The 24,726-nt window shown below is 43.9% G+C and overlaps 1 protein-coding gene and 1 long non-coding RNA gene across 2 annotated transcripts; both read right to left on the reverse strand.

Moving 5' to 3' along the window:
• Positions 1 to 3,597: 3,597 nt before the first annotated feature.
• On the reverse strand, positions 3,598 to 9,536 carry LOC136651277 (uncharacterized). Its single transcript, XR_010794506.1, has 3 exons — positions 9,461 to 9,536; positions 5,458 to 5,589; positions 3,598 to 3,674 (listed from the first exon to the last, which is right to left on the reverse strand). It is a non-coding gene; the product is annotated as an uncharacterized lncRNA (long non-coding RNA).
• A 9,480-nt stretch (positions 9,537 to 19,016) lies between these two features.
• IBA57 (iron-sulfur cluster assembly factor IBA57) lies at positions 19,017 to 24,043 on the reverse strand. The gene is made up of 3 exons (XM_066627651.1): positions 23,716 to 24,043; positions 22,170 to 22,516; positions 19,017 to 21,729 (listed from the first exon to the last, which is right to left on the reverse strand). The coding sequence occupies exons 1-3, from the start codon at positions 24,018 to 24,020 to the stop codon at positions 21,335 to 21,337; spliced, it is 1,047 nt and encodes a 348-aa protein (XP_066483748.1). The 5' UTR covers positions 24,021 to 24,043; the 3' UTR covers positions 19,017 to 21,334.
• Positions 24,044 to 24,726: the final 683 nt, after the last annotated feature.

The following is a 24,726-nucleotide window of genomic DNA, read 5'->3' on the forward strand; positions in this document are numbered from 1 at the left end:
TTACTAAACCAAACATATCAGGGCCACTGCCAGAGGATGACAGATTTTCCTGTGCCCTGAAAAGGAGATACTTTTGAGTATCACTCCTACCAAGAAGCTAAAGAGAGTGGAACATATCAAATAACCTTTTCTATAGCAATACACCAATATTTTTTATTTCTACTCTTATCTGATGAGCAGAAAGAAAAAAAAACTTTTTGTAGGAAAATAAAAAAGAGCAGGAGTGCAAAAAGATGCTCTGTTTCTGCAGAGCAGGCAGGACAAGAACTGATGGAGCCTCTTCCTACTAAAGGCTGCAATGACTGACATGATCTTGCCTGCAAAGTGAACAGGAACAGTAACCCATCTAAGAAAACCCTCCTCCAATGAGAAAAGCAATATTTATCCAAATAAATATGTCCTTTGAAGATAAGAAAGCTTAAACGTTACCCTTCTCACTGGCACAAAAGAAGAAATCAGAAAGCCACAAGCACAGCCTGAAAAGTTAGGTTCCAAACAAGCCAGATCCAATTGGGTTTGTCTTGGGGAAGAAGTGGGGAGGCTTGATTAGGCCCCTTCCTACTTTAGCACCCAAAAGGGGAAAATGGGAAAAGGGAATCTTATCCACTCTGGGGGAGTCACGTCTAAACAGTAATATCAACTAAAAGTAGCTTTTATGTTTGCCACAAGGCATGCTACCACAATGAAATAGTTAGTTCCCCAACACCCCCCCCCCCATACATCCACATGTTCTTACCAGAGACACCATAGTTACAGATACAGCACTGGTAACGATCACACAACTCAAGGTGGGGCAGCACATGCTGGCAGGGTTCTCTCTTGAGGCTGGTCAGAATCTGCTGAGATCTGCTATATAGATCAGCCTGGGGTGAAAAAAAGAGGGAGGTTCCTCTGGCTTCTGCCCCCTGGGCTTCCTCTTTTTATCCCCTCAGGGTGGTTCCTCCTGAAGGGGTCTGCCTTGAAAGATGGCTATCTCACAGCCTGGAATTTCCACTCCTGAGCCAGCAACCCCTTTAGAAAGATGCACGGGGGGGGGGGAGCCAACTTCATTAAAAAGTAGCAGTGAACCTCGGGGGCTCTCGAGGGGACTGCTAAATAGATGTGTTTTCATGTGCCTAAACAACTAAGGCACGTTTTGTTGCCAGGAAGACGGTACGAAGAGCTGAGAGCTCGAACGGGGGAGTCCTTTGAAAAAGGCAATTTCAAGGATTTCTCCCTGTTTGCTCTGTGCTGAATCACATTCTATCCCGGTCACCATATTGGAGAAGATTCGGAAAGCTGAGAACTCCCCCTCCCACGGCCTAGATACAACAACATCACAGTGAAAAAGCTTTAAAATGTGAGTAAACTTGGCTCATTAAAAGGCTTTAACGAGAACTGTAATCAAGAAGTCTGAAGGAGGAAAAGATAATTTTAAGATTTACGTTGACCGCTAGCCACCCAGAGGGAAAATAAGCGAATTTGGATTTCCCCTGCTGGAGCAAACACAAGATTATTTTGTATAATGGTATGCACCGAAGAGAAGTACATAAGTAATCTTCAATGGATGGAATAAATTCTTACTTTCGTTTTCCCAGCAAAAGTCTTGATTCTAATCTGGTCATTTAAAGGCATACTAACTTAATTGGACAGTGTTATGGGCCTGGATTATTGATCCATATTTTTTGGAAGAAGAGATCTAAGATAAAGATTTGGGTGACTCTTTAATTGTTTGATTGATTTGACATTATTATTGATTGGACTTGGAACACTGATTCATATTTTTTGGACATAAAAACTGGAAATTAGGCCTATAAGAAGTGGCTGGATTTGATATGGATTTCAAAATGGCACTTGAAAGTACAAGCCAGTCTTTATTAATGAATTTCTTGATGGATTTTAAATTAACAAGACAAACGCCTCCCTGTTAAGCAAGCAGGACCGGATTACAAATAATAGACAAGAAAAAAAAAATGGATTCAATGCTGGTCAAAGCTAAAGGTATTTTGAAGTGAGACAGGAGATGGAAAAAGCAACCGTCACTCCAAAAAATCAAGAATTGAAGGAAGAAAATAGAGGAAACGACCAGAGAATATGCTGTCCCAAGCAGAGGAAGAACTTTGGGATTAAATTCAAAAACAGAAGAAGAAGAAAGAAAAAAAGATAGAGGCCAAGAAATTTAAGAGATATAAGAAAAAGAAGAAATGGAAGGAGTAGTGGGAGGAGCTTCTGCATGTCTGCTGCGTTCCCTTCCCTTGGCATCTTTGTACCTTGATAAAGTACATCTGGCTTTTGAGAGGCCTCAATACAGCTTTCTTTTTACCTTCTAACAAATGTACAACTTTTATGCCTTCATTATCCTCAGTGCAGTCTTCCATCAGACTTGGCATTTAATCTGGTCAGTCCCTTATCCACTCCCACAGATTTACAACCTTCATCTTAACAACATTCAAAGTGTGAGTACATGGGAGGTAAGAAGAGGAAAAGGAACAACAAAAAAATTTATAGCAATCAATGACCAGTGTGCATTAATTGCAGCAAAATAAAAATATATGCACCATAACAAAACATCCTTAAATTCCCTCCTGAAAATGTAACAGTTGGGGAAAAGCCTCTTAACAAGCTGCCAGACTTGAAAGTAATAGTTTTAAGATGAAGCCTAACTGCTGCTTTTCAAAACGGTTCTCATCTGGCTCTGTCAATGGAGGGCTGCATCTATGTGGAACAGAATACTATGAGATGGAATGGGGGAGAGTTCAGGCAAGTAGAGCCAGCAGAGGGCAACTCTCCCTCTACTATTTTCAAGGCCAGGAGGCAAAGCTGGGCCTAAATGTTACAGCAGAGAGATACACACATACACACTCACCAGTGACAATTTAAAAGACTTTCTTCATGTTTACAGCAGGAAAAAACAATATTGCCAAACACAGCATCTTGTCAAGTCCACTTTTACATTCATTACATGCCCACTGAAGTGGCCAGCCTGGGCACATCACAAGTCCTCATCTCTGTGGACTCATAATAAAAAAATCACAGGATGTGGAAGCACAGTTCAAGTGGGGAGTGCATGTCTATTTCATCTTCACATACTTAACCTATTTCTGCCCAGCCCACAGGTGCACATATTTGAACCCTGTTGCATATATGCATCATTGGGCAGAAATGACTTAAGCTTACAGTATGCTATGGACACTATCAGGAGGGGTTTTTGATGGAGTTGTCCCCTGCCCTCCCTCCTCCTGTGGTCAGCAGTAGTTTCCGCTACACAGGGCTTCCCAGACATAGCCAACTCAATGGAAACTAGAAAATATTTCTCATCTTAAGCCATTTCTGCCCAAAGTTGCATGGATGCAACAAGGATAAAATGTTTACACCTGTGAGGTGGGGCAGAAATGGGTTAATCCATTACAAAGTCCTAATGAGGCTGCTAGTATATAAACCTGATATTCAGAAGACCCAGCTGTCATCATTCCGCTCAGAGGGATTTTTAGAAAGTGCCACAAGGTGGCAATCACTCCATACCTTTGTTTTGTGCAGTCTTGTAATGAGGCAACAGTACTGACATGATCTTCATCTTCACAGGTTGACCAGCTACTGTATAACTGGGGGTATTCAACAGTGGATGGTGTATTAGTAATTCCTCCAAATAATGGAGAAAACAATTGATTGTCCATTTCTTGTTTCGTACTATTTACCTGAGTTGAAATTAAAAGACAGAAGTTTTAAAAACAAAAGGATTTTACAAATCAGCCAAAGTGCAGTCTCTCCAGAGGAAAGCAAACCTTTCATATTAAATCTACGGTATTTTAAAATTCTACTAAAATATCAAGTAGACAAATCAACAAACAAATGAATGTAAGGGGCTATAAATAGTGAGCGGTCCAGCCCTGCAAAAGTGGGCTCAGCATGAATGCTAAGGACACAGTTCTTGCTGGTAAGGACATCTTGAAAACTGGAATTTAAAGATGTTGCTTTCCTTTTTATATTAAAAACCTAAAAGTTGTTTCAGACACAGCCCTCAGCAGCTATGAGCCCTCTTGTCATAGACAATGAGGAAAAATGGCTTTGACTATGAAGAAATGAGTTTGATTCAGCTCTGGCTTTTGATTCAACACCTTCCTTTTGGCTCTGATTCACCTCTTTAAAGGTTTTCTTCCGGGGGGGGGGGGGAACAAGCCCTATGGTCACTTACTAGGAAAACAGACTTATTTGTCCCCCTGTATCAACAGGATTAAATCATACTTAAGAGTTAAGAAGGGTGGCCAGCTACTGAAAATATTCTATAGTCTAGTTTCAAGATCCTGGATGAAGCATATAAGGATCAAAGAAATCAATGGGAAAGATGCAAGCATCACATTTGGTCCTAGAAACCACAGAAAGCGCTTTGGATGCTGCCATTTAATTTGGCATATTCATAAGGAACTATAGATATAAATAAGACTGTGAGCCTTCAGTGGACTGGCTGGAAGGAGACTACTCATTCCTCCGAACTTGACCCCGAGGGGAATCCTACAGGCAGACCTCAACCCCTCCCGAGTCATGCAGCATACAATCATTATGGTCCACAGCCTATGGGTAGGATTCTGCTTGGGACAATGCTCTTTGAATTATGTAACTAAGCTCCCTGAAATGATATGCCTATGGGGCTATAATTCTTTTTCTATGAAAAAAGTATGCTATTTTTGAAGGTCAAAACTACTTGCTTAGCAGAACCTGTGTCTCTTGAATTCTTGGTATACATTTGTTGCCATGCAGTACCTGGACCTGAATGCACAGAAGCAGTAGGGTGCACATTCCTCATGGCAAGTTTCACATCTGCCTGTTGCTTCAGTTGCTCATAGCCAATTTAAATACTGTGTGTGAACACCTTATCTATAGAAAGCCCAGACTGCAACAGAGAGGTCACCCCCCCCCCCCAGTTCTGCTGGTTTCTCTTACCAGGAGGAGGGAAAGCAGGCTTCTTGAAGCTGATCCTTTCCTGACTGATGGATGAACAAGACTGCTCCTCTCCTACCCATCACAGTCTTCTTAGGGGTAGGGAATGCAAACTTCCAGTGACCCTGGACCTCTAGCCAAGTTCTTATCAAGCACTTATTGTGGGCAGTAGAAGTAGGAAGCCAATTATCTGTATTGTTTGTCAAGGTGTTGAAGACACTTTTACAGTGCCTCTACTTCTCTAGTTACTGATCATGTGTGATTAAAAAAATCACATGGGCAAATACTAGGAGTATTGCCTCTCAAAATGTGTTTTCTATACAGTAAGTTACAAGTTGCTAAACAGAAATTTGTATGCTTTTTCTATGTAAAAATGTTCGATAAAGTTAAGGACCTAAATTGCATTAGCTAAAAAGAAGTAACAGTTACTTGATTTTGGCCTGTGAAGACTTTCTACCACTCAACAACAAATACACATTTAATTTGAAAATTAAAACCAGAAAAAAAATAATTCTCAAGTGAGTTCAATTCCTATGGACTTACCTGCAATGTATAATGACTGAATGCGGCACTCTGCTTGACCATGTCCTCACTTTCAGTGCACAAACTTGCCTTTTCAAAATGTGTAGCATTTCTGAACAAGCAGAGGTTCAAAGTTTTAACCATAGATTATACCTATTTAAAAATAATTAAATGTCAGTAGCCAGAAACTTGGTTGGTTTTTTGTTTTGTTTTTTTACAAACTTGGCTGGTTCATCAGCTGTAGCAGTATTTAAAGTAAGCAGACCTAGCCTGTTATTAATGCATTGATTATACTAAGCTTGGACTACTGCAATGCTCTCAACAAAATTTGATTTTAATTGTTCAAATGTGATACTATTCATTTCATCACTGATTGTATTGGATGCTTATTCTGTACACTGCCTCTGAAAAATTATATTTTTTAAGGCAGAATAATAAGAGACTTGTGAAGTATTTAACAAGACTATATGTGACTAGATATTAACTTAAGAGCCATGTTGTCCAGTATTTCAATGAAAAATATGGTGGGCATAGATCAAAACTAAAATACCGACATTCAATAATGTACAGTACTTCATTCAGTGAACAGTGTGATCCTATGCAATAGTAAATCCCACTGAGTTCAGTGGGGCTTACTCCAAATAAGCATGCATTGGATTTCACTGTGAATCTTGCTTTCATTCAACAATACCGTCCTCTCCCCTGAAGCTTAAATGTTTTCCTACCACAATTCATTAAAAAAATGTTCCACAAAAAGAAATACTTGCTGCCAAATGTGCTTCTTGAGCTTCTACAATTTGACAAATATTGCAATAAAGGGTGAAATTCTAAACACCTACTAGGGAGTAAGACATACTGAACAACAGTGGTACCTGGGGAAGCATATACAGGATTGCTCTGCAAATCTGCAGATTAAGGGCCCAATTACATGCAACACCCAGTTGCATGAATGTCCCCAAGTCTCTTTTGTTTAACAAAGTGAAGTTTACAAGCTAAAACACAAAACTGACATGTGTTTCTTAACCTTTTTCTTTAATATTCACTCCACTAAAAATCACATAACTCCCCCAGCTGCTTTTTACCTTGCAAGGGAAAAGATACAGCTATTTTCATTTTCCCAACAGAGTAGGGTTACCAGAAACAAAGTAGGACACAGTGCCTATACCTTTAACCACTGTACAGAAGAGGGTATTTTGACAGGTGCAGCTTTTTAAACCCTTCCATGTGGAGCTGCACCTGCCAAAACTGCCTCTTCTGTACAATGGTTAAAAGATATAGGCACTCTGTCCCACTTTGTATCTGGTAACCCTACAAGAGAGCAGCTTATGACCTGTGGGCAGCAAAACACTGCTGATGTGCTACCAAAAAATTCAGTGTCGTAACTACCTGTATCCCCTGGGGGCTGGGGATAAGAATAGGTCCTCAGTTTGGCTGTATTTGTCGTAAGAGGCAACTAAACAGCCACCGGGTAGATGGGACTCGTCAGCCTGGGAAGGCAGCTCATCTGAGAGAAGGAAAACTCTGATCCCAAACCTCCACTGCCTTGTGGCTACATCCAGTTATGGAAAAGGCTTCAGGAGTCAACCTCGAGGCAAAATCCGGAGCCGGAGTCCCTGAGGCAGTTCATGGCTGAACACAGTCATGTTCTGGCAACTCCTGCGACGCCGCTGGAACCAACCGTATAGGCCTCTGCCTTTCCATTGGACCATTTCAGCAACGTGGAGAGGGGGGATTTGCTGCATGGGTAGCAGCCTATCCTCCATACCAACTTTACCCAGGCTTCGCGCACTGGAGAGGACACTCTGTTCCAGAACCACCATTCAGAGCGTGAAACCATAGTCTTCCGAGACTGAAGGATGCCAACAAGAACTGCCTGTTGTAATGTCACTTCAATTTCAAAAGAATGCATTGATTTTAGTTTTTCTAACAATTAAAGCCATGCCCACCATACTCTCTCCTGCATTTCCTCTTCTGCTTCTTCCCAAAATTCTATCCTTTATTAATCTCACATATGCCCTGTTCCTTTATTATCCTGATAACTTCATACTTCAACTGCATAGCCTGCGTGTAAACACACTGCCATTTCTAGCTATACTATACAGTGTGCTTTTTAAGTAATTATATCACTTTCCACATACATATTCAGTCTTACAAGAGTCATGTAACAAAAGCCAGCACAGGATCTCAGCTGCAGCACAGTCTATCATCAATACTCTGGACTGTACTTTACAGATTGCAGAAGTATCACAGCTGAGATGCAGTATCATTCATCACTCTGGTCACACTGACACTTATATGAGAGAGTGCTGTTGAATGGAGCTGAAGACAGAATCATGAGCATTCCCCATGAGGTCAGGCCACAAAAAGAGTTAGCACCTGAATGGTGGTTCTGGAACAGCATCTAGTGGCTGAAAAGGCCAATTCGGGAGTGACAATCCCTTCCACACCGGGAGCAAGTGCAGTCTGTCCCTGGTCTGTCTCCCTGGCTACGGGCCTTCCTTCTTTGCCTCTTTGCCTCAGACTGTTGGCCAAGTGTCTCTTCAAACTGGGAAAGGCCATGCTGCACAGCCTGCCTCCAAGCGGGCCACTCAGAGGCCAGGGTTTGCCACTTGTTGAGGTCCACTCCTAAGGCCTTCAGATCCCTTGAATGCTATATTACTTATGCTTTAACACACAGACTCTAGGGGCATTGTTGGCATCCTTCAATCTTGGAAGGCACATTACTTTTAAATGACTCTAGAGGCACATTACTTTTAAATGACAGTTACAAAAGGACTCAATGAGATCATTACAATTACTCAGGAATATCATTATGTTCCCAATGACACACTGGTACCAAATGCTTCAAACTATGCTTATTAAATGAGTGAGTAAACATTACCAGGATGTAAACAGTATAATCATCAAACTGGGAATCAATAACTGATAAAACTGTTAACTTACTGAATACAGTATTATTTAAAGATATTTTATGGGTTTGCCCGTGATAGTTCTCAGTGACTCATGATAGTTCCAGTGCCAAAGAATTCAAATTTGACTTTTGCTGCAATCCTGAACATACGTACTCAGAATTAATCTTCCCAAATTTGTATATAAAGAACTTGTGAGAAAGACATCGTGCAAATATTACCATAATTTCAAAAGATACCAGAAATTAAGAGTAAGGAGTCCCTGCTAAGCTACATAAACATCCAGTGCCAGGAATTCAACGCAGTGAAGCAGTAAACAACATACACACACACACAAAATACTACTTCACATATTTATAAACTTCACCTTTCTCCGCCCAAACGCTATTTCAGCATCTCCATTAGCACAACACTGTACACCTGCTCTTACCCTGATCTTTAGCATGAAAGGGAAGGAAAAATTAATCTTTAGTCTTAAGACACACACTTATTAAACACACTTATTTACACACACTAATGCTTCTTCTAACCATACTACAAATTTAAACTACTTTAAAGTACAACTCCAAAAAAAGTACAACAAATGTAAGATTACATTTTACACCTTGCCTGTCCAGATTCAGAAAGAAAGAAAAAGTTAGCCTGTCTTCAAAAATTATTCTAACTCTCCAAACCTGTAAAGGAGAAATCATGAATGCAAGCCACTGGGAGAGACTGGCAGCACTGTTATATATACATGCAGTTGGCTGTCCTTCCAGCATAGCAACCTATATCTATGATACTGCGCCTTGTCCAACTGCCTCAATGCTGCTGTTGTGGGACGCTTACACATGACAACTTCATTACTGTTCACATACAGAAACTGTTGCTAGGCTAAGGCTAATGCCTGTTCTCCAGGATAAACAACAGAGAACACGGGACTGGGTCTGTGCACAGAAGCAAATTCAAAAAGCAAAGTAATTGCACTATCAAGTCCACAGATTCCCAGAGAACCACCCCACAGAAAGCCTGCAGGTATTTTAAAGCCACCATGTATGCCCCAAACGCACAGTTCCTATTTAAATGAATCTACAATGGTACACCTCCCCCTCAAAGATTTCAAAGGTCCTACCTACCTTTTCAAAGCAAGAAAAACACTGAGCTTACATTTTTGGCCTTCTTCCTCCACAACCAGCCTCAGCCATGCCTGATGTCACTCAAATACCAGTATGAAAAGTATTGTGGGAATTGTAGTCTTCAGACCACAGAGAAAAGCTACAAAGAATACTCAAATACTGCAATCACTGTGCATAGGAATGAACCAGGAAAACAGCCTCATCTCATACATAAATTCTTAGTAGTAAGTCCCTCATTCAGTGGGACTTACTTACTAGTAAGCCGGCATAGGACCCAAGCCCCAATCAACATTTCCATTTCCCATGTCTGTAACTTGAGTATAATATCTACACTAGTTAGAAAGCAGTTTTCAAACAATAAGCAATTATCTTCTGCTTTCACACTCACATTCAACGTTCTATAAGGAGTTCTCTTCCTACAGCTGTAGAAATGCCTTCAGTTAGGCGGATGTGATTAAACGTTTCTGTATCAGAATGTACAAGGGGATATGTGAGGAGAAATGGGTTCAGAGCACTATAGCTATCTAAGCAGAGTACAATACATACAACAACTACACAAGAATATGAATCATAAAATTCACATTGTGAACATTATTTTTCTGTCACCTGCTTTAAAAAGACACCCATAAATCGGCTACATAAATTTCAAATGAATCCCCTGCCCCACCATATACACATTTTCTTAGGTCAACAGGCTTATTTTTAAAATTAATATCACACAGCACTAAGTTTGACAATGCCATTTTACCTAAATGGAGCAAACAATCACAGTAGCAAACACAGCAATTAAGAAGTAAACTCCAACAATATTCAAATCAAGAATATACCAGCAGAAAAGAATATACACAGATACATATCACTATAGTAACAATTCAGAAACCAGTAAGACAGATCAAGTCTTCAGGCAAAAAAACACTATAATAATATTATTATTTATTATAATAATAAATAGCACCACCAGCACTATCCCTCCTGGCTCCCATTTTTGGGTATTCTGTAAACATTAGCAACAACAACAATCTTGTAAATAAACTTAACATCTTTCCTCAGATATTCAAAGGCAAAAATTATTCAGATCTTCTTTAAGCACTCAGATCTATAAGACAAAGAGCAGAAAAGAAGCTTCTGCTAATCTGATAGCTGCAATTATACCTGAATTGGTCAGACCTGGTATGGTGACCCATGCCCCAGTGACATCTAGATTAGATTAATGCAACACACTGTACATGGGGCTGCCTTTGAAGACTGTCTGGAAACTACAATTAGTCCAGAATGCAGCTGCCCCTGTGGTTATGGAGGCTCATTGGTTCAATTCAGCTACACTGGCTGCCAGTGTACATTTCCAGGAACAATTCAAGGTGATAGTTTTGACTTTTAAAGCCCTTTATGGCTCAGGAACAGGATATAAGAGGGACCACCTCCTTCCATATAATCCAATCCAACCTTTGAGGTTGTCAGAGGGCTTCTTAACCATGGCATCACAAATGGAGGTGAGGGAGAGGACCTTCTTGGTGGCAGCATCCCAAGTGAGGAATTCCCTCTTCACAGAACCAAGAATGGCTCCCTCCTTGGAGACCTTATGGCAGGACCTTAAGACTCTTTTATTTAGGACAGTGTTCAATGGCTGACATGATGGACTGGCTTTTGAACCAAATGCAGTGTTGCTTTGTATTTGTTTGTTTTTTTATTATTGTAAGCTGCCCTGATTGCTCTGACTGGGAGAAAGGTGAGATATAAATTCTTTAAATAAATAAAATAAGTATTCCACCTAATATGATAGAGTCAACAGAGCTATCTAAACTGAGTGGTGGTTAGACAGCACTACACCATTTTTCTGTACTCTGGCTCTCTATCTTACAAAAGACACATATGTTCTGATAGCATTGGAGTACTTAATCCCCAGTAGCTCTAATTCAAGGTTTGGACTGATTCTGGCAAAAACCTCCAGCAGCCTGAGAAGCTCCCATACACCAGCATTTACAAGACTAAGTTTGATGGATCAGTGTCTGACACAAAAGAAGGGCAACTTCACATTCACTCATATCCTTTCTGTGCCATTCTTTCTGATGGAAGAACCTGCACTTTTCAGGGGCAAGAAGATACCCACACTAACATCTCCCTAATTATGTTATTCCTTTGGCAGGCCACTGTGGGATACAGGAAGCTGGACAAATGGGCCTTTGGCCTGATCCAGCCGGCTCTTCTTATGTGAGCCAATCTTGGATGAAAGAGCAAGTATATGACTATACAATTGTCTTGGAAACAAGACAATTCTCCCCACTCCAGCTTTTTTTTCCACAAGGAGATAAACTACGGTATGTCCAACATATGATTTCCAGACCGGAAAATTGAAAGGAGCAAGACTGCTAAAACCAAGCATCTCACTTAAGAAACTCGGTGAAAGGTATTTCTCATGCAGAAAGGGAAGGCAAACTCAGGCACCATTACCCTGCATTCTGGAAAGGAGAAAGAAGACAAAATGTTTCCTGCCAGTAGAAGGGGAATAGAGGTGTGCAATTTCTCAGTGTCCAAAATGTGGTCTATCTGTCTCACACACAGGCTTCTGGATCAGCTGTGAAAAATGTTCCAGCCTCATGACCCTTGTTTCCAGAAACAGTGCAGGTCAACATCCCTTAATCCTTTACAAGAGGAGTGGCCAACCTTTCAACCTCAGGGTTCCCAGACCTTTTATTGCGTAGAAGAGGGAATTGTAGCAGGTACAGCTTGCCATATGTGAGATGACAAGCAGCACCTGCTGAAATTTACACAATTGTTAAAGGTCCAGGAGCCCTAAAGCTGGAAGTCCTATACACACTTTCCTGGGAGTAGGCCCCATTGAACACAATAGGGCTTACTTCTGAGTAGACACACAGGATGAGGCTCTGAGGCAGAAACCTACACTTTCCTGGGAGGAGGCCCCATTGCACGCAATAGGGCTTACTTCTGAGTAGACACACAGGCCTGGGCTCTGGAGCAACAGCTTCAGGGGGCAGGCGAGGAGGGGCGCCCACCTGTCCCACCCCCTGGGCTGGAGAGGGGAGAGGGGCCCCCCTTTCCAGGCCCAGGCGAGCGGGGCAGCTCTGGAGCCAGCAGAGTACCCCTCAACGCCTCCCCTCCTCCTGACTCAGGGGGGCAGCTTCAGGCCTGGTACAACAGGGGAGGCCGAGCCCCACTTCCAGCCGCCCTCACCTCAGGCCTCTGGGGGAGCATGACAGCGCATGCGCCATTCCCAACCATCGCCTCCTGCCCGGCCCTGCCTCCAAGACACGCGTGAAGCGCGTGTGGAAATGCGATTGGCTGGGTGGCGGCTAGGGGGCGGAGCATGCCTCAGCCCCGCCCCCAAACGGCTGCCGCGTACAGTAGCTGCCGCGCTCTTCCCCGCCCTTTCCAACCGCCTGCTTGCTGAGCGCGTGGGGAAAGGGGGCGGGGCGAGAGACTTAAGAAGGAGCGCGCGCCTGCTCCCAGGGGAGGGTTAAGGAACTTCAGTGTTGGAGTGCATGTAAGCCGCAGCGCATCCGTGCTCTGGAACGCAATGGAAGACTGCAATGCTGTCCACATTTACCCGGGAGTAAGCCCCATTGACTATAATGGGGCTTACTTCAGAGTAGACATGCATGCACAAAGGACATGTTAAGGAAGGGATAGAATCCAGCAAAGTAGAGATTGAAGGTGGGTCCGACTCCACCGTAGAATCTCTGTGGGTTAAATTACCAGGCTTGAGCAGCGATGTAATACTGGGGGCGTGCTATCGTCCTCCAGACCAGAAATCTGATGGGGACCTTGAAATGAGGAAACAGATCAGGGAGGTGACAAGGAAGGACAGGGTTGTAATCATGGGGGACTTCAATTATCCTCATATTGACTGGGTCAATTTGTGTTCTGGTCACGATAAGGAAACCGGATTTCTTGACGTGCTAAATGACTGTGGCTTAGATCAGCTAGTCACGGAGCCCACCAGAGGACAGGTGACTCTGGATTTAATATTGTGCGGTACGCAGGACCTGGTTAGAGATGTTAACGTTACTGAGCCATTGGGGAACAGTGATCGTGCTGCGATCCGTTTTGACGTGCACGTTGGGGGAAGAATACCAGGCAAATCTCTAACAAAAACCCTTGACTTCCGACGGGCGGACTTCCCTCAAATGAGGAGGCTGGTTAGGAGGAGGTTGAAAGGGAGGGTAAAAAGAGTCCAATCTCTCCAAAGTGCATGGAGGCTGCTTAAAACAACAGTAATAGAGGCCCAGCAGAGGTGTATACCGCAAAGAAAGAAGGGTTCCACTAAATCCAGGAGAGTGCCCGCATGGCTAACCAGCCAAGTTAGAGAGGCTGTGAAGGGCAAGGAAGCTTCCTTCCGTAAATGGAAGTCTTGCCCTAATGAAGAGAATAAAAAGGAACATAAACTGTGGCAAAAGAAATGTAAGAAGGTGATAGGGGAGGCCAAGCGAGACTATGAGGAACGCATGGCCAGCAACATTAAGGGGAATAATAAAAGCTTCTTCAAATATGTTAGAAGCAGGAAACCCGCCAGAGAAGCGGTTGGCCCTCTGGATGGTGAGGGAGGGAAAGGGGAGATAAAAGGAGACTTAGAGATGGCAGAGAAATTAAATGAGTTCTTTGCATCTGTCTTCACGGCAGAAGACCTCGGGCAGATACCGCTGCCCGAACGGCCCCTCCTAACCGAGGAGTTAAGTCAGATAGAGGTTAAAAGAGAAGATGTTTCAGACCTCATTGATAAATTAAAGATCAATAAGTCACCGGGCCCTGATGGCATACACCCAAGGGTTATTAAGGAATTGAAGAATGAAGTTGCAGATCTCTTGACTAAGGTATGCAACTTGTCCCTCAAAACGGCCACGGTACCAGAAGATTGGAGGATAGCAAATGTCACGCCTATTTTTAAAAAGGGAAAGAGGGGGGACCCGGGAAACTATAGGCCGGTCAGCCTAACATCCATACCGGGTAAGATGGTGGAATGCCTCATCAAAGATAGGATCTCAAAACACATAGACGAACAGGCCTTGCTGAGGGAGAGTCAGCATGGCTTCTGTAAGGGTAAGTCTTGCCTCACAAACCTTATAGAATTCTTTGAAAAGGTCAACAGGCATGTGGATGCGGGAGAACCCGTGGACATTATATATCTGGACTTTCAGAAGGCGTTTGACACGGTCCCTCACCAAAGGCTACTGAAAAAACTCCACAGTCAGGGAATTAGAGGACAGGTCCTCTCCTGGATTGAGAACTGGTTGGAGGCCAGGAAGCAGAGAGTGGGTGTCAATGGGCAATTTTCACAATGGAGAGAGGTGAAAAGCGGTGTGCCCCAAGGATCTGTCCTGGGACCGGTGCTTTTCAACCTCTTCATAAATGACCTGGAGACAGGGTTGAGCAGTGAAGTGGCTAAGTTTGCAGATGACACCAAACTTTTCCGAGTGGTAAAGACCAGAAGTGATTGTGAGGAGCTCCAGAAGGATCTCTCCAGACTGGCAGAATGGGCAGCAAAATGGCAGATGCGCTTCAATGTCGGTAAGTGTAAAGTCATGCACATTGGGGCAAAAAATCAAAACTTTAGATATAGGCTGATGGATTCTGAGCTGTCTGTGACAGATCAGGAGAGAGATCTTGGGGTGGTGGTGGACAGGTCGATGAAAGTGTCGACCCAATGTGCGGCAGCAGTGAAGAAGGCCAATTCTATGCTTGGGATCATTAGGAAGGGTATTGAGAACAAAACGGTTAGTATTATAATGCCGTTGTACAAATCTATGGTAAGGCCACACCTGGAGTATTGTGTCCAGTTCTGGTCGCCGCATCTCAAAAAAGACATAGTGGAAATGGAAAAGGTGCAAAAGAGAGCAACTAAGATGATTACGGGGCTGGGGCACCTTCCTTATGAGGAAAGGCTACGGCGTTTGGGCCTCTTCAGCCTAGAAAAGAGACGCTTGAGGGGGGACATGATTGAGACATACAAAATTATGCAGGGGATGGACAGAGTGGATAGAGAGATGCTCTTTACACTCTCACATAATACCAGAACCAGGGGACATCCACTAAAATTGAGTGTTGGGCGAGTTAGGACAGACAAAAGAAAATATTTCTTTACTCAGCGCGTGGTCGGTCTGTGGAACTCCTTGCCACGGGATGTGGTGCTGGCGTCTAGCCTAGACGCCTTTAAAAGGGGATTGGACGAGTTTCTGGAGGAAAAATCCATTATGGGGTACAAGCCATGATGTGTATGCGCAACCTCCTGATTTTAGGAATGGGTTAAGTCAGAATGCCAGATGTAGGGGAGAGCACCAGGATGAGGTCTCTTGTTATCTGGTGTGCTCCCTGGGGCATTTGGTGGGCCGCTGTGAGATACAGGAAGCTGGACTAGATGGGCCTATGGCCTGATCCAGTGGGGCTGTTCTTATGTTCTTATGACATGCATTTACATGCAGCTTTGAATGCCCACTTGGGAGGTAAAGCGGGATATAAATAAATAAATAAATAAATATTATAAAATATATAAATATATTTATTTTTATTTTATATTATATTATTATATTTATTTATATTTTATATTATAAAATAATATAAATATATTATTATATATTAAAATATATAGTAGTTGGCATCCTTCAGTCTCGGAAGACTATGGTGTCACGCTCTGAATGGTGGTTCTGGAACAGAGTGTCCTCTTCAGTGCGCGAAGCCTGGGTAAAGTAGATATGGAGGATAGGCTGTTACCCATGCAGCAAATCCCCCCTCTCCACGTCGCTGAAATGGTCCAATGGAAAGGCAGAGGCCAATACGGTTGGTTCCAGCGTCGTTGCAGGAGTTGCCGGAACGTGGCTGTGTTCAGCCACGAACTGCCTCAGGGACTCTGGCTCCGGATTTTGCCTGGAGGTTGACTCCTGAAGCCTTTTCCATAACTGGATGTAGCCACAAGGCAGTGGAGGTTTGGGATCAGAGTTTTCCTTCTCTCAGATGAGCTGCCTTCCCAGGCTGACGAGTCCCATCTACCCGGACTCTATACTCTATACTCTATAACTATTTATTTATTTATATCCCGCTTTACCTCCCAAGTGGGCATTCAAAGCGGCTTATAAATATGTGTGTGTGTGTGTGTGTATACACACTTATATATATTTATGGCATATATATATAAATATATATAGCAAGACCTCCCAGAGTTTTTTGCACAGGGACCCACTTTTTTACATGACAATCTGTCATGGCCCACAAGACCCCCCCAAAAAAGATCTAGAAAGAAATATTTTCATTTATTAATACACCTAATATTACATTATTAATAAATAACTATCAGAGTCTTGTGCTTCTGAGGCTGCTGGAAACCTTACCCATAGGCAGTACTGCAGCTAGAGGGGGTGCAAAGCACTAAGTTTTGTAGGGAGCCTCACTGCAGCTTGCAGGGAGCTCAAGTGCTTTGATCTGCCATAGGCCTTATCTGACAAGCTTGTGCAGGACAGCCCATTCATTAGGTGAGGTGATGCCAGCTACGTCAGTGGCAGATGGCAGGCACTCTTCCATTAAGCTGTGTGGCTGCACAGGCTGAAGACAAGCAAAGCTGACCACAATTATACTGATACAATTATATATTGTCTGAAATGTCTGCATGACTGAAATGTCTGCGTGACTTCCTCTTTGCCGACAATGCAGCTGTCACTACCCACTCTGCCAAAGATCTCCAGCAGCTCATGGATCGTTTTAGCAAGGCCTGCCAAGATTTTGGACTGATGATCAGCCTGAAGAAAACACAGGTCATGGTTCAGGATGTGGACTCACCTCCCTGCATTACAATATCTGAGCATGAACTGGAGGTTGTCCATGACTTTGTGTACCTTGGCTCAACGATCTCCGACACTCTTTCTCTCTATACCGAGCTAAACAAACGCATCTGTAAAGCAGCTACCACGTTTTCCAGACTCACAAAGAGAGTCTGGTCCAACAAGAAGCTGACGGAACATACCAAGATCCAGGTCTACAGAGCTTGCGTCCTGTGTACACTTCTGTACTCAAGCGAGTCATGGACTCTTCGCTCACAACAGGAGAGGAAACTGAGCGCTTTCCACATGCGCTGCCTCCGACGCATCCTCGGCATCACCTGGCAGGACAAAGTTCCAAACAACACAGTCCTGGAACGCACTGGAATCCCTAGCATGTATGCACTGCTGAAACAGAGACGCCTGCGTTGGCTCGGTCATGTTGTGAGAATGAATGATGGCCGGATCCCAAAGGATCTCCTCTATGGAGAACTCGTGCAAGGAAAGCGCCCTACAGGTAGACCACAGCTGCGATACAAGGACATCTGCAAGAGGGATCTGAAGGCCTTAGGAGTGGACCTGAACAGGTGGGAAACCCTGGCCTCTGAGCGGCCTGCAGGCTGTGCAGCATGGCCTTTCCCAGTTTGAAGAGACACTTGGCCAACAGTCTGAGGCAAAGAGGCAAAGAAGGAAGGCCCATAGCCAGGGAGACAGACCAGGGACAGACTGCACTTGCTCCCAGTGTGGAAAGGATTGTCACTCCCAAATCGGCCTTTTCAGCCACACTAGACACTGTTCCAGAACCACCTTTCAGAGCGCGATGCCATAGTCTTTTGAGACTGAAGGTTGCCAACTAACTAATTATATATTTATCAGTATATAAATTATACTGATATAGCTGATGCAATTTGGGAGTTTGGTGTTCCTTGAAGTTCCTTGATGATGTCATTGCTATGCATCCAGAAACACTGCCATGCAGCCACTGGAAGGACCCATACAGCACTGCAGAGCCCTCAGGGGAATGCTGATTGCAGGGGCATGGGGGGCTGGTTCACCCTGACTGTGCCACCTCCACTGTCTGTGCCACTCCACCAAGTGTGCCACCGCTACTGCCACCATGGCTGCTTATGCTACAATAGACATGCCCATCTCTAAAGTGCCAGAAAATGTTTTGCGGTGTTTGTTGCAATAGATTTAACATAGTTGTTCCTTGGAATTCCACCAGTTTCTAATTTTCTGAGGGCAGATTTGATACCTGACTTCCGGGATCATCGCAATGGAAAGTGTGCAATAGACATTTCTTTCCCGTGTCTGCCTAAAAACTATTTTGAGTTCAAAACTCCTTCTGAGAGGAGAAGGGCAGGATACAAACATTATAAATAAACTGATGCAGCATTATTTTTAAATCACAAACTACCTTGAGTGCATTGGCAGAAAAGTAATATATAAAAATAAATACAAAATAAATTCACAGACATAGTGATTGAAAACTACTGGTCTCAGGCTACAATCCTATATGTTCTTTCTTAGGAGTAAATTCCACTGAACATAGTGGGACTTACTTCTGAGTAGACCTGTATAGCAGTGGTTCCCTATTTCCCTGGACTTCCTAGGCCATTGGCCACTGCTCCCCATTAGGGCTACAACCCTATGCATGGTATAGGGTGGTGGTTTTTTACGAGGATTTCATGATTCCCCAGGGAGAAACCGCTTACAGTTTGGGATCTACAGCTGTATACATTTGTGCTGTCGAAGCTCAATTATAGGCTAATAGGTTAAATCACAAAGACCAGCCAGTATTTATTGACATATAAAGTTTTTAATTATTAGGCTCTTTCATAGCCGAGTATCTGACAAACAAGGCTATTTTTTCACTAATATTTCATAGCAATGGTTCAAATGCTTTCCTGAACTGGCCTGTTAGCCAACTATCTTATTGGGGCTGACGTTATCAGACTGGGCTTCTTTAACCCATTTTTGCCCAGCCCATAGGTTTACACATTTGATCCCTGTTGCATATATGCAACATTGGGCTAAAATGGTTTAATGATGCAGTCCAGTTACCCTTGCAGACAAATGCTGCATAACTCTAAATCTCTGCCTCTGCTTAGAATCCCAAGCACTGAGCAGCTTTGAGAGTCCAGGGTGCATCCATGTAGGGCAATGTTATCCAATCCAAATGCTGTCCAATCTCATCCATCACTAGGGAAAGGGAGAGCCTGTCTCCTATGTCAGCAGGTGCTTCTGCTCCAGCTAACATTTTCTCATATCAACACAAATGGTAATTATCACCTGAGTTAACATGTAGTGATCACCTTTGACATTGCATTGAAAGAAGAAACAATGCATTAGGATGCTGTCAACCACTAGAAATAACATTGAAGAATGTAGGGGGGAAAGGCAAAGTAGGAGCTTGGACACTTCCCCATCTATAACAGAAGAAGCCCTTGTTCAGTATCAGGTGTGAAGAATGAACTGATTCTAAAGAGTTGAGCTAGAACTTGTGGGCCGAGCTGAAGTTTAAATTTTCAAGCTTCTAGCTGAATCCTTTTAATATGTGCACTTACTTATTCACTTGCCATCCTTCTTGATGCAACTGTCTCTGCTGCTCCCAGCCCAAAAAGAAACCAGGTACTGCCAGAGGAAGGCTGGAGAAGGAAGCAGGTTACATGGAGAGTAGGCTGGGGGGGATCAGGGTGGGCAGGGTATGTCTCTTCCTTTAGCTGTCAGCCACTATATGCCACAGTGACCTCAAGGCTTCTTGGCATTAATGCACCATGGTGTGAAGCATGGCACAATCTCTTGGGGACTTCCAGAGCTTCCTATGGCTACACAGCTGCCCGAGGAGAAAAGGACTCAGAATTGCAGAGCTTGTGTATGAAGAGTATTGCACCAAGCCCAGAAGCTGGTGGAAAGACTTCCTATGTCATTCTAATATCTTCATTTGGATCTTTTCCTAATGAGGCTTGAGATCTTTTTACCTACAAAAGACTCCTGAGGATTAATAAGTCACAAACAAAAGGGTTCCAACTCAACATCTTGAAATTCTTATCACAAAAAGCAAATAAATTCCTCACACTTGATATGCTACATGCAAACTTGTAGAACTAAGACAACAGTTCTGAAAATTTAAACCCTGAACAATGCACATTTCCTCTGATTAAAAGCAACACTGAAAAGCAATAATTGACAATAGTATAATTAAAAACATTTGCATTCACAGTGCACAATAAAAATGTATTTTGTAAAGGACAACAAAGACAATGCTTTATGGTATTTTTTTTTCCAAAAGCAACAATCAAGTTATTCTCCTTCATGTAATTCTTTATATCATTGAGGTTAGTTATGTAGATCCTTATGCCGGTAAGATACAATAAATCCTTTATTAATAAAAGACGCTGCAGGGGAAACGGTCTCAGTGCAAGGAGTAATTATAGCATTCCGTAGCTACTCGATAGCTACATTTTTCTCTTTTTGATACTTATTAGCAATAATAATTACTAATTATTAGTAATGACTAACTAATTAATGATGATTTATTATCCAGTCTCTGGCAACAGCTTCTTTCCCTTACTCCCTTCCCTCCCAACTGCAAACAGCGAAGATTGATATTCTAAGTTTGCTGGGAATATGGAGCAAGACATAACCTGGAGGGGGCTCTCCTGAGGCAGACAACAATGCTGGCTGTTCTAACAAGAGACCAGTTATACATAAACATATAGAGGCTTCTATACATGGTACCTTATGGTAAAACTAACATATGAAACAGGGCCTTAGGAACTTGAACTGTTCAAGCTCCTAGTTGGCCTATTGTGGCAAAAAGGGGGGAGGAAGGAGTGGATGGATGAGAGACTTGTTCACCAAGTGTAGAGAAGCACCACTCTTTGGTAGAGATAAACTGAGCTTGAACAAGTTCCTAAGGCCTTGTTTCATATGTTTCCCCATCAAGCACCATGTACAGAAGCCTCTATATGTTCTTCCTGTACAAGTCCTGCTGAAATGAATTAAACTGCAACAGATGACTCACAAAAGAAGGGGCAACAGAAGACTGACTGAATTTCAGATTCATCAAGAATCTCTGAAGAATAAGGGAGATGGTGCTTAGTACATGGCAGGTCTATTTATTGACAGGTTTTGGCCACCATGCTGGGATGGAGGCAGAGAGACTCACAGGTGTGTCACCTGATATTTTCAGATGCAGTGGTCCATTTATGTGAGCCAGTCGTAGCAGTGCTATCCCAAACTTGTCATCTCCAGCCCGGTACTTTCCAGCTGACTTTCCGGATTCTGTTACAATTTCAGCACACTCGGGGATGCTCTCAGAAGGCACAGAAGCTGAGAACTGTACTGGCACGAGGCGTTTACGGATGACACCCATATGATGGGTCCTAGCTGTTAACTCCTGGCCAATGTAACAGCCTTTGGTGAAACTGACACCATTCATGTAGGTGAGATTAGATTCCAGGGGCAGGGCTATTCCAGAAGGTAGGTCTTTTGTGCCTTCAGGGATGCCTGGAATAGGGTAACAAGAAAGAGGCAACTATTAAAAGGCATCCATGCATTGGTAGGGCCCTGAACAGCAACACAATAGACATGTTTCACGCTGGCACTGATGATAGCTGAGAAGTCTCAAACTGGGATAACTCATTACAATCTGGTGCCTGAAAGGATTCGTCACTGGTAACAGGAAGTTTTTTTGGCATTTGCATAGGCTCTCTGTGGTCTCCAACACACCACTGAAAGTGCTGGTGATGACTTATAACTACATAAGTGGGAACAGTGAACAGAGGACTGCACAACCAGAAGAAGAATCAGGTCCCCCTAAAGCAAACTGAACATTGGAACTGCAGGACAGTGTATCAAGGCTCAAAAATACATGTTCAAAAGGGCCCAATTTTCCCCTCTTCCCCCAACTGATACTGGGAAAATTTTCCAAAGGTTGGCAGTTTTACCTTGTTTATATCTGTGCCTATGGTAATCTTTAACATTCCCAATCTGGCTTCCAGGAACGACATCTAGTGGGTTGACATTTTTGTTGATTATCAATCTCCAACCCATGACACCCACTCTGGGGTCAGGAGTTATAACCACAGCTTTGCTGGCATGCTGCTCAAGCTTCTGAGGCTGTTCCTTAGATGGTTCCTTTGGAATGACGGCCCACACAGAGAGGTCAAGGCAGGGGCTGATGTTTACTTTCCTCCGGATCTTATACAGTTTCAAATGCTTTTGAAAGGAATCCAGGACTGTGGCATCACATTCCAGCAGCATGTGTGGTGGTTCCTGCAGACTCTCCTGAATTCTGAAAACAGCCCAAGATCAGAAGAAAACAGAGTTCTTTGTATGGAATCTTTCATTCCATTTCTAACCTTTTCTTGCATGGAACAGACACTCCGAGTGATCTTCTACATCCCTACCCCTGCATTGTGCTACAACTTTTTTACACCCTAGGCCAGTGTTTCTCAAACTGTGGGTTGGGACCCACTAGGTGGGTCGCGAGCCAAGTTCAGGTGGGTCCCCATTCATTTCAATATTTATTTTTAATATATTAGACCTGATGCTACCATGGAATGTGACTGCATTTGGGGAAATGTTACAGACCTGTACTTTTAACAAGCTACAATGCATGTTCTTTTAACAATGATAGTAAATGGGACTTGCATAAGAACATAAGAACAGCCCCACTGGATCAGGCCATAGGCCCATCTAGTCCAGCTTCCTGTATCTCACAGTGGCCCACCAAATGCCCCAGGGTGCACACCAGATAACAAGAGATCTCATCCTGGTGCCCTCCCTTGCATCTGGCATTCTGACATAACCCATTTCTAAAATCAGGAGGTTGTGCATACACATCATGGCTTGTACCTCGTAATGGATTTTTCCTCCAGAAACTTGTCCAACCCCTTTTAAAGGCGTCCAGGCTAGACGCCATCACCACATCCTGTGGCAAGGAGTTCCACAGACCGACCACATGCTGAGTAAAGAAATATTTTCTTTTGTCTGTAACTTACTCCTGGGGAAGTGTGGGTAGGATTGCAGCCTAGGATTGTTAAAAATTTTCCTGCTTGATGATGTCACTCCTGGCCGGCGATGACATCACTCTCAGGTTGATAACATCACATCCCTGACAGACTGTCATTCTAAAAAGCAGGTCCTGGTGCTGTATTTTAAAACTTATACTTATTGTGAACTTTTAATTTACTTAATGATTACATTTTCTCATATGAGCGGTGTAAAAATTTTCCTGCTTGATGATGTCACTCCTGGCCAGCGATGACATCACGCTCAGGCTGATGACATCACACTGCCAAAGAATTTGAGAGCCCTGGAAGAGACCATGGGGCTCGGGGGCCAAGGCCAGGCTGGGCACGGGGCAATTCCAGTAGCTCCCTGACTAGGGGTGTCCTCTGCCTTAGGCAGCCTCTTTGTTAGGGAGAGCCCCCCACTCTCCCAGCAATGGACTCTTCCAGCCCCCCCCCGCCAGCCAATGGACGCGCTCACCTGTACAGGATGACGTCATAGAGGCTCCTCCCCTGGACGTTGAGGGCGTGCGCGTACTGTGCGCGCGGGGCCGCTGAAGCCCCGCCCGCCTCGGCCAGCCGCGCCACGTCATTGGTCAGCAGGCCCTGGAGGAACGCCTCCGCCTCAGGGCCGTGGACGCGCAGCAGTGCGCGGCTGAGCGCGAAGCAACGGACGTCAGGGCCTCCGCTCAGCGCTCTCCCGCTCCCGCCCAGGCGCACACCGCCACGGACGCCCCGCAGCGCCCCGCTCGCCCTCCTCAGCATGGCAGCCCGAGGAACGACCATGTCCTGCGGGCCGCCATCTTGTGTGTGGCTATCGGCGCTAGTGCGCATGCGTCCTGGGCCTGCCCTGCGCAGTACTTACGTTCCCTGTGACTTCGCCAACCCCGCACAAGGGTTCCGCCTCCTCTGGGTTCCTGCTCTCACTTCCGTACACGAGGTCCAGGATCCTGTGCATGTCTACTCAGAAGTCAGTCCCATTAGAGTCAATGGAGCTTACTCCCAGGAAAGTGTGGACAGGATTGCAGCCTGGGAGCCCAATCCTATGCCTGTCTACTCAGAAGTCAGTCCCATTATAGACTCTCCTCTGCCCAGTCCTTCCACCCTCCTGCCTTCACTTACCATATGGAACTTGAACTCCATTTGCAAGATTACACAGACTGGCTCTGTGTGGTCTTCCTGGCCTGGGACTAAAAGCCCTGAGTGAAGGCAAAAGGTTTGTAAGCCCCCTTGGGCCTCCTGTTCTTGTTCTTATGCTGTTGCATCTGAATTTGCTCCTCTCAAAAATATTAGAACAGTATTTATTTGCTTAAGAAATGTCTACCCGCTGCCCGAGGCGCTAGTACATCTGACAGTCATCTGCACATGGGGCTATTGTGCCACTGTTCGCATTATTAATGAATTTTCCTCATTAGTAAAAGGTGACAATTAAAACACAAGGAAACTTTGCAAGGTGGACAATGGATGGAGTTAATGTGTGAACTCCCCTATC

The sequence above is a fragment of the Tiliqua scincoides genome, chromosome 5, assembly GCF_035046505.1.
Source record: "Tiliqua scincoides isolate rTilSci1 chromosome 5, rTilSci1.hap2, whole genome shotgun sequence".
NCBI lineage: Eukaryota > Metazoa > Chordata > Lepidosauria > Squamata > Scincidae > Tiliqua > Tiliqua scincoides.

Excerpts from the sequence above, each read along its gene's own strand:
- IBA57 (XM_066627651.1), bottom strand. The coding sequence starts at position 24,020 with ATGGTCGTTCCTCGGGCTGCCATGCTGAGGAGGGCGAGCGGGGCGCTG. Across the intron at positions 22,517-23,715 it reads TATGACGTCATCCTGTACAG|AATTCAGGAGAGTCTGCAGG; the intron begins GTGAGCGCGTCC and ends GGCTGTTTTCAG. Across the intron at positions 21,730-22,169 it reads TAGGCACAGATATAAACAAG|GCATCCCTGAAGGCACAAAA; the intron begins GTAAAACTGCCA and ends ACCCTATTCCAG.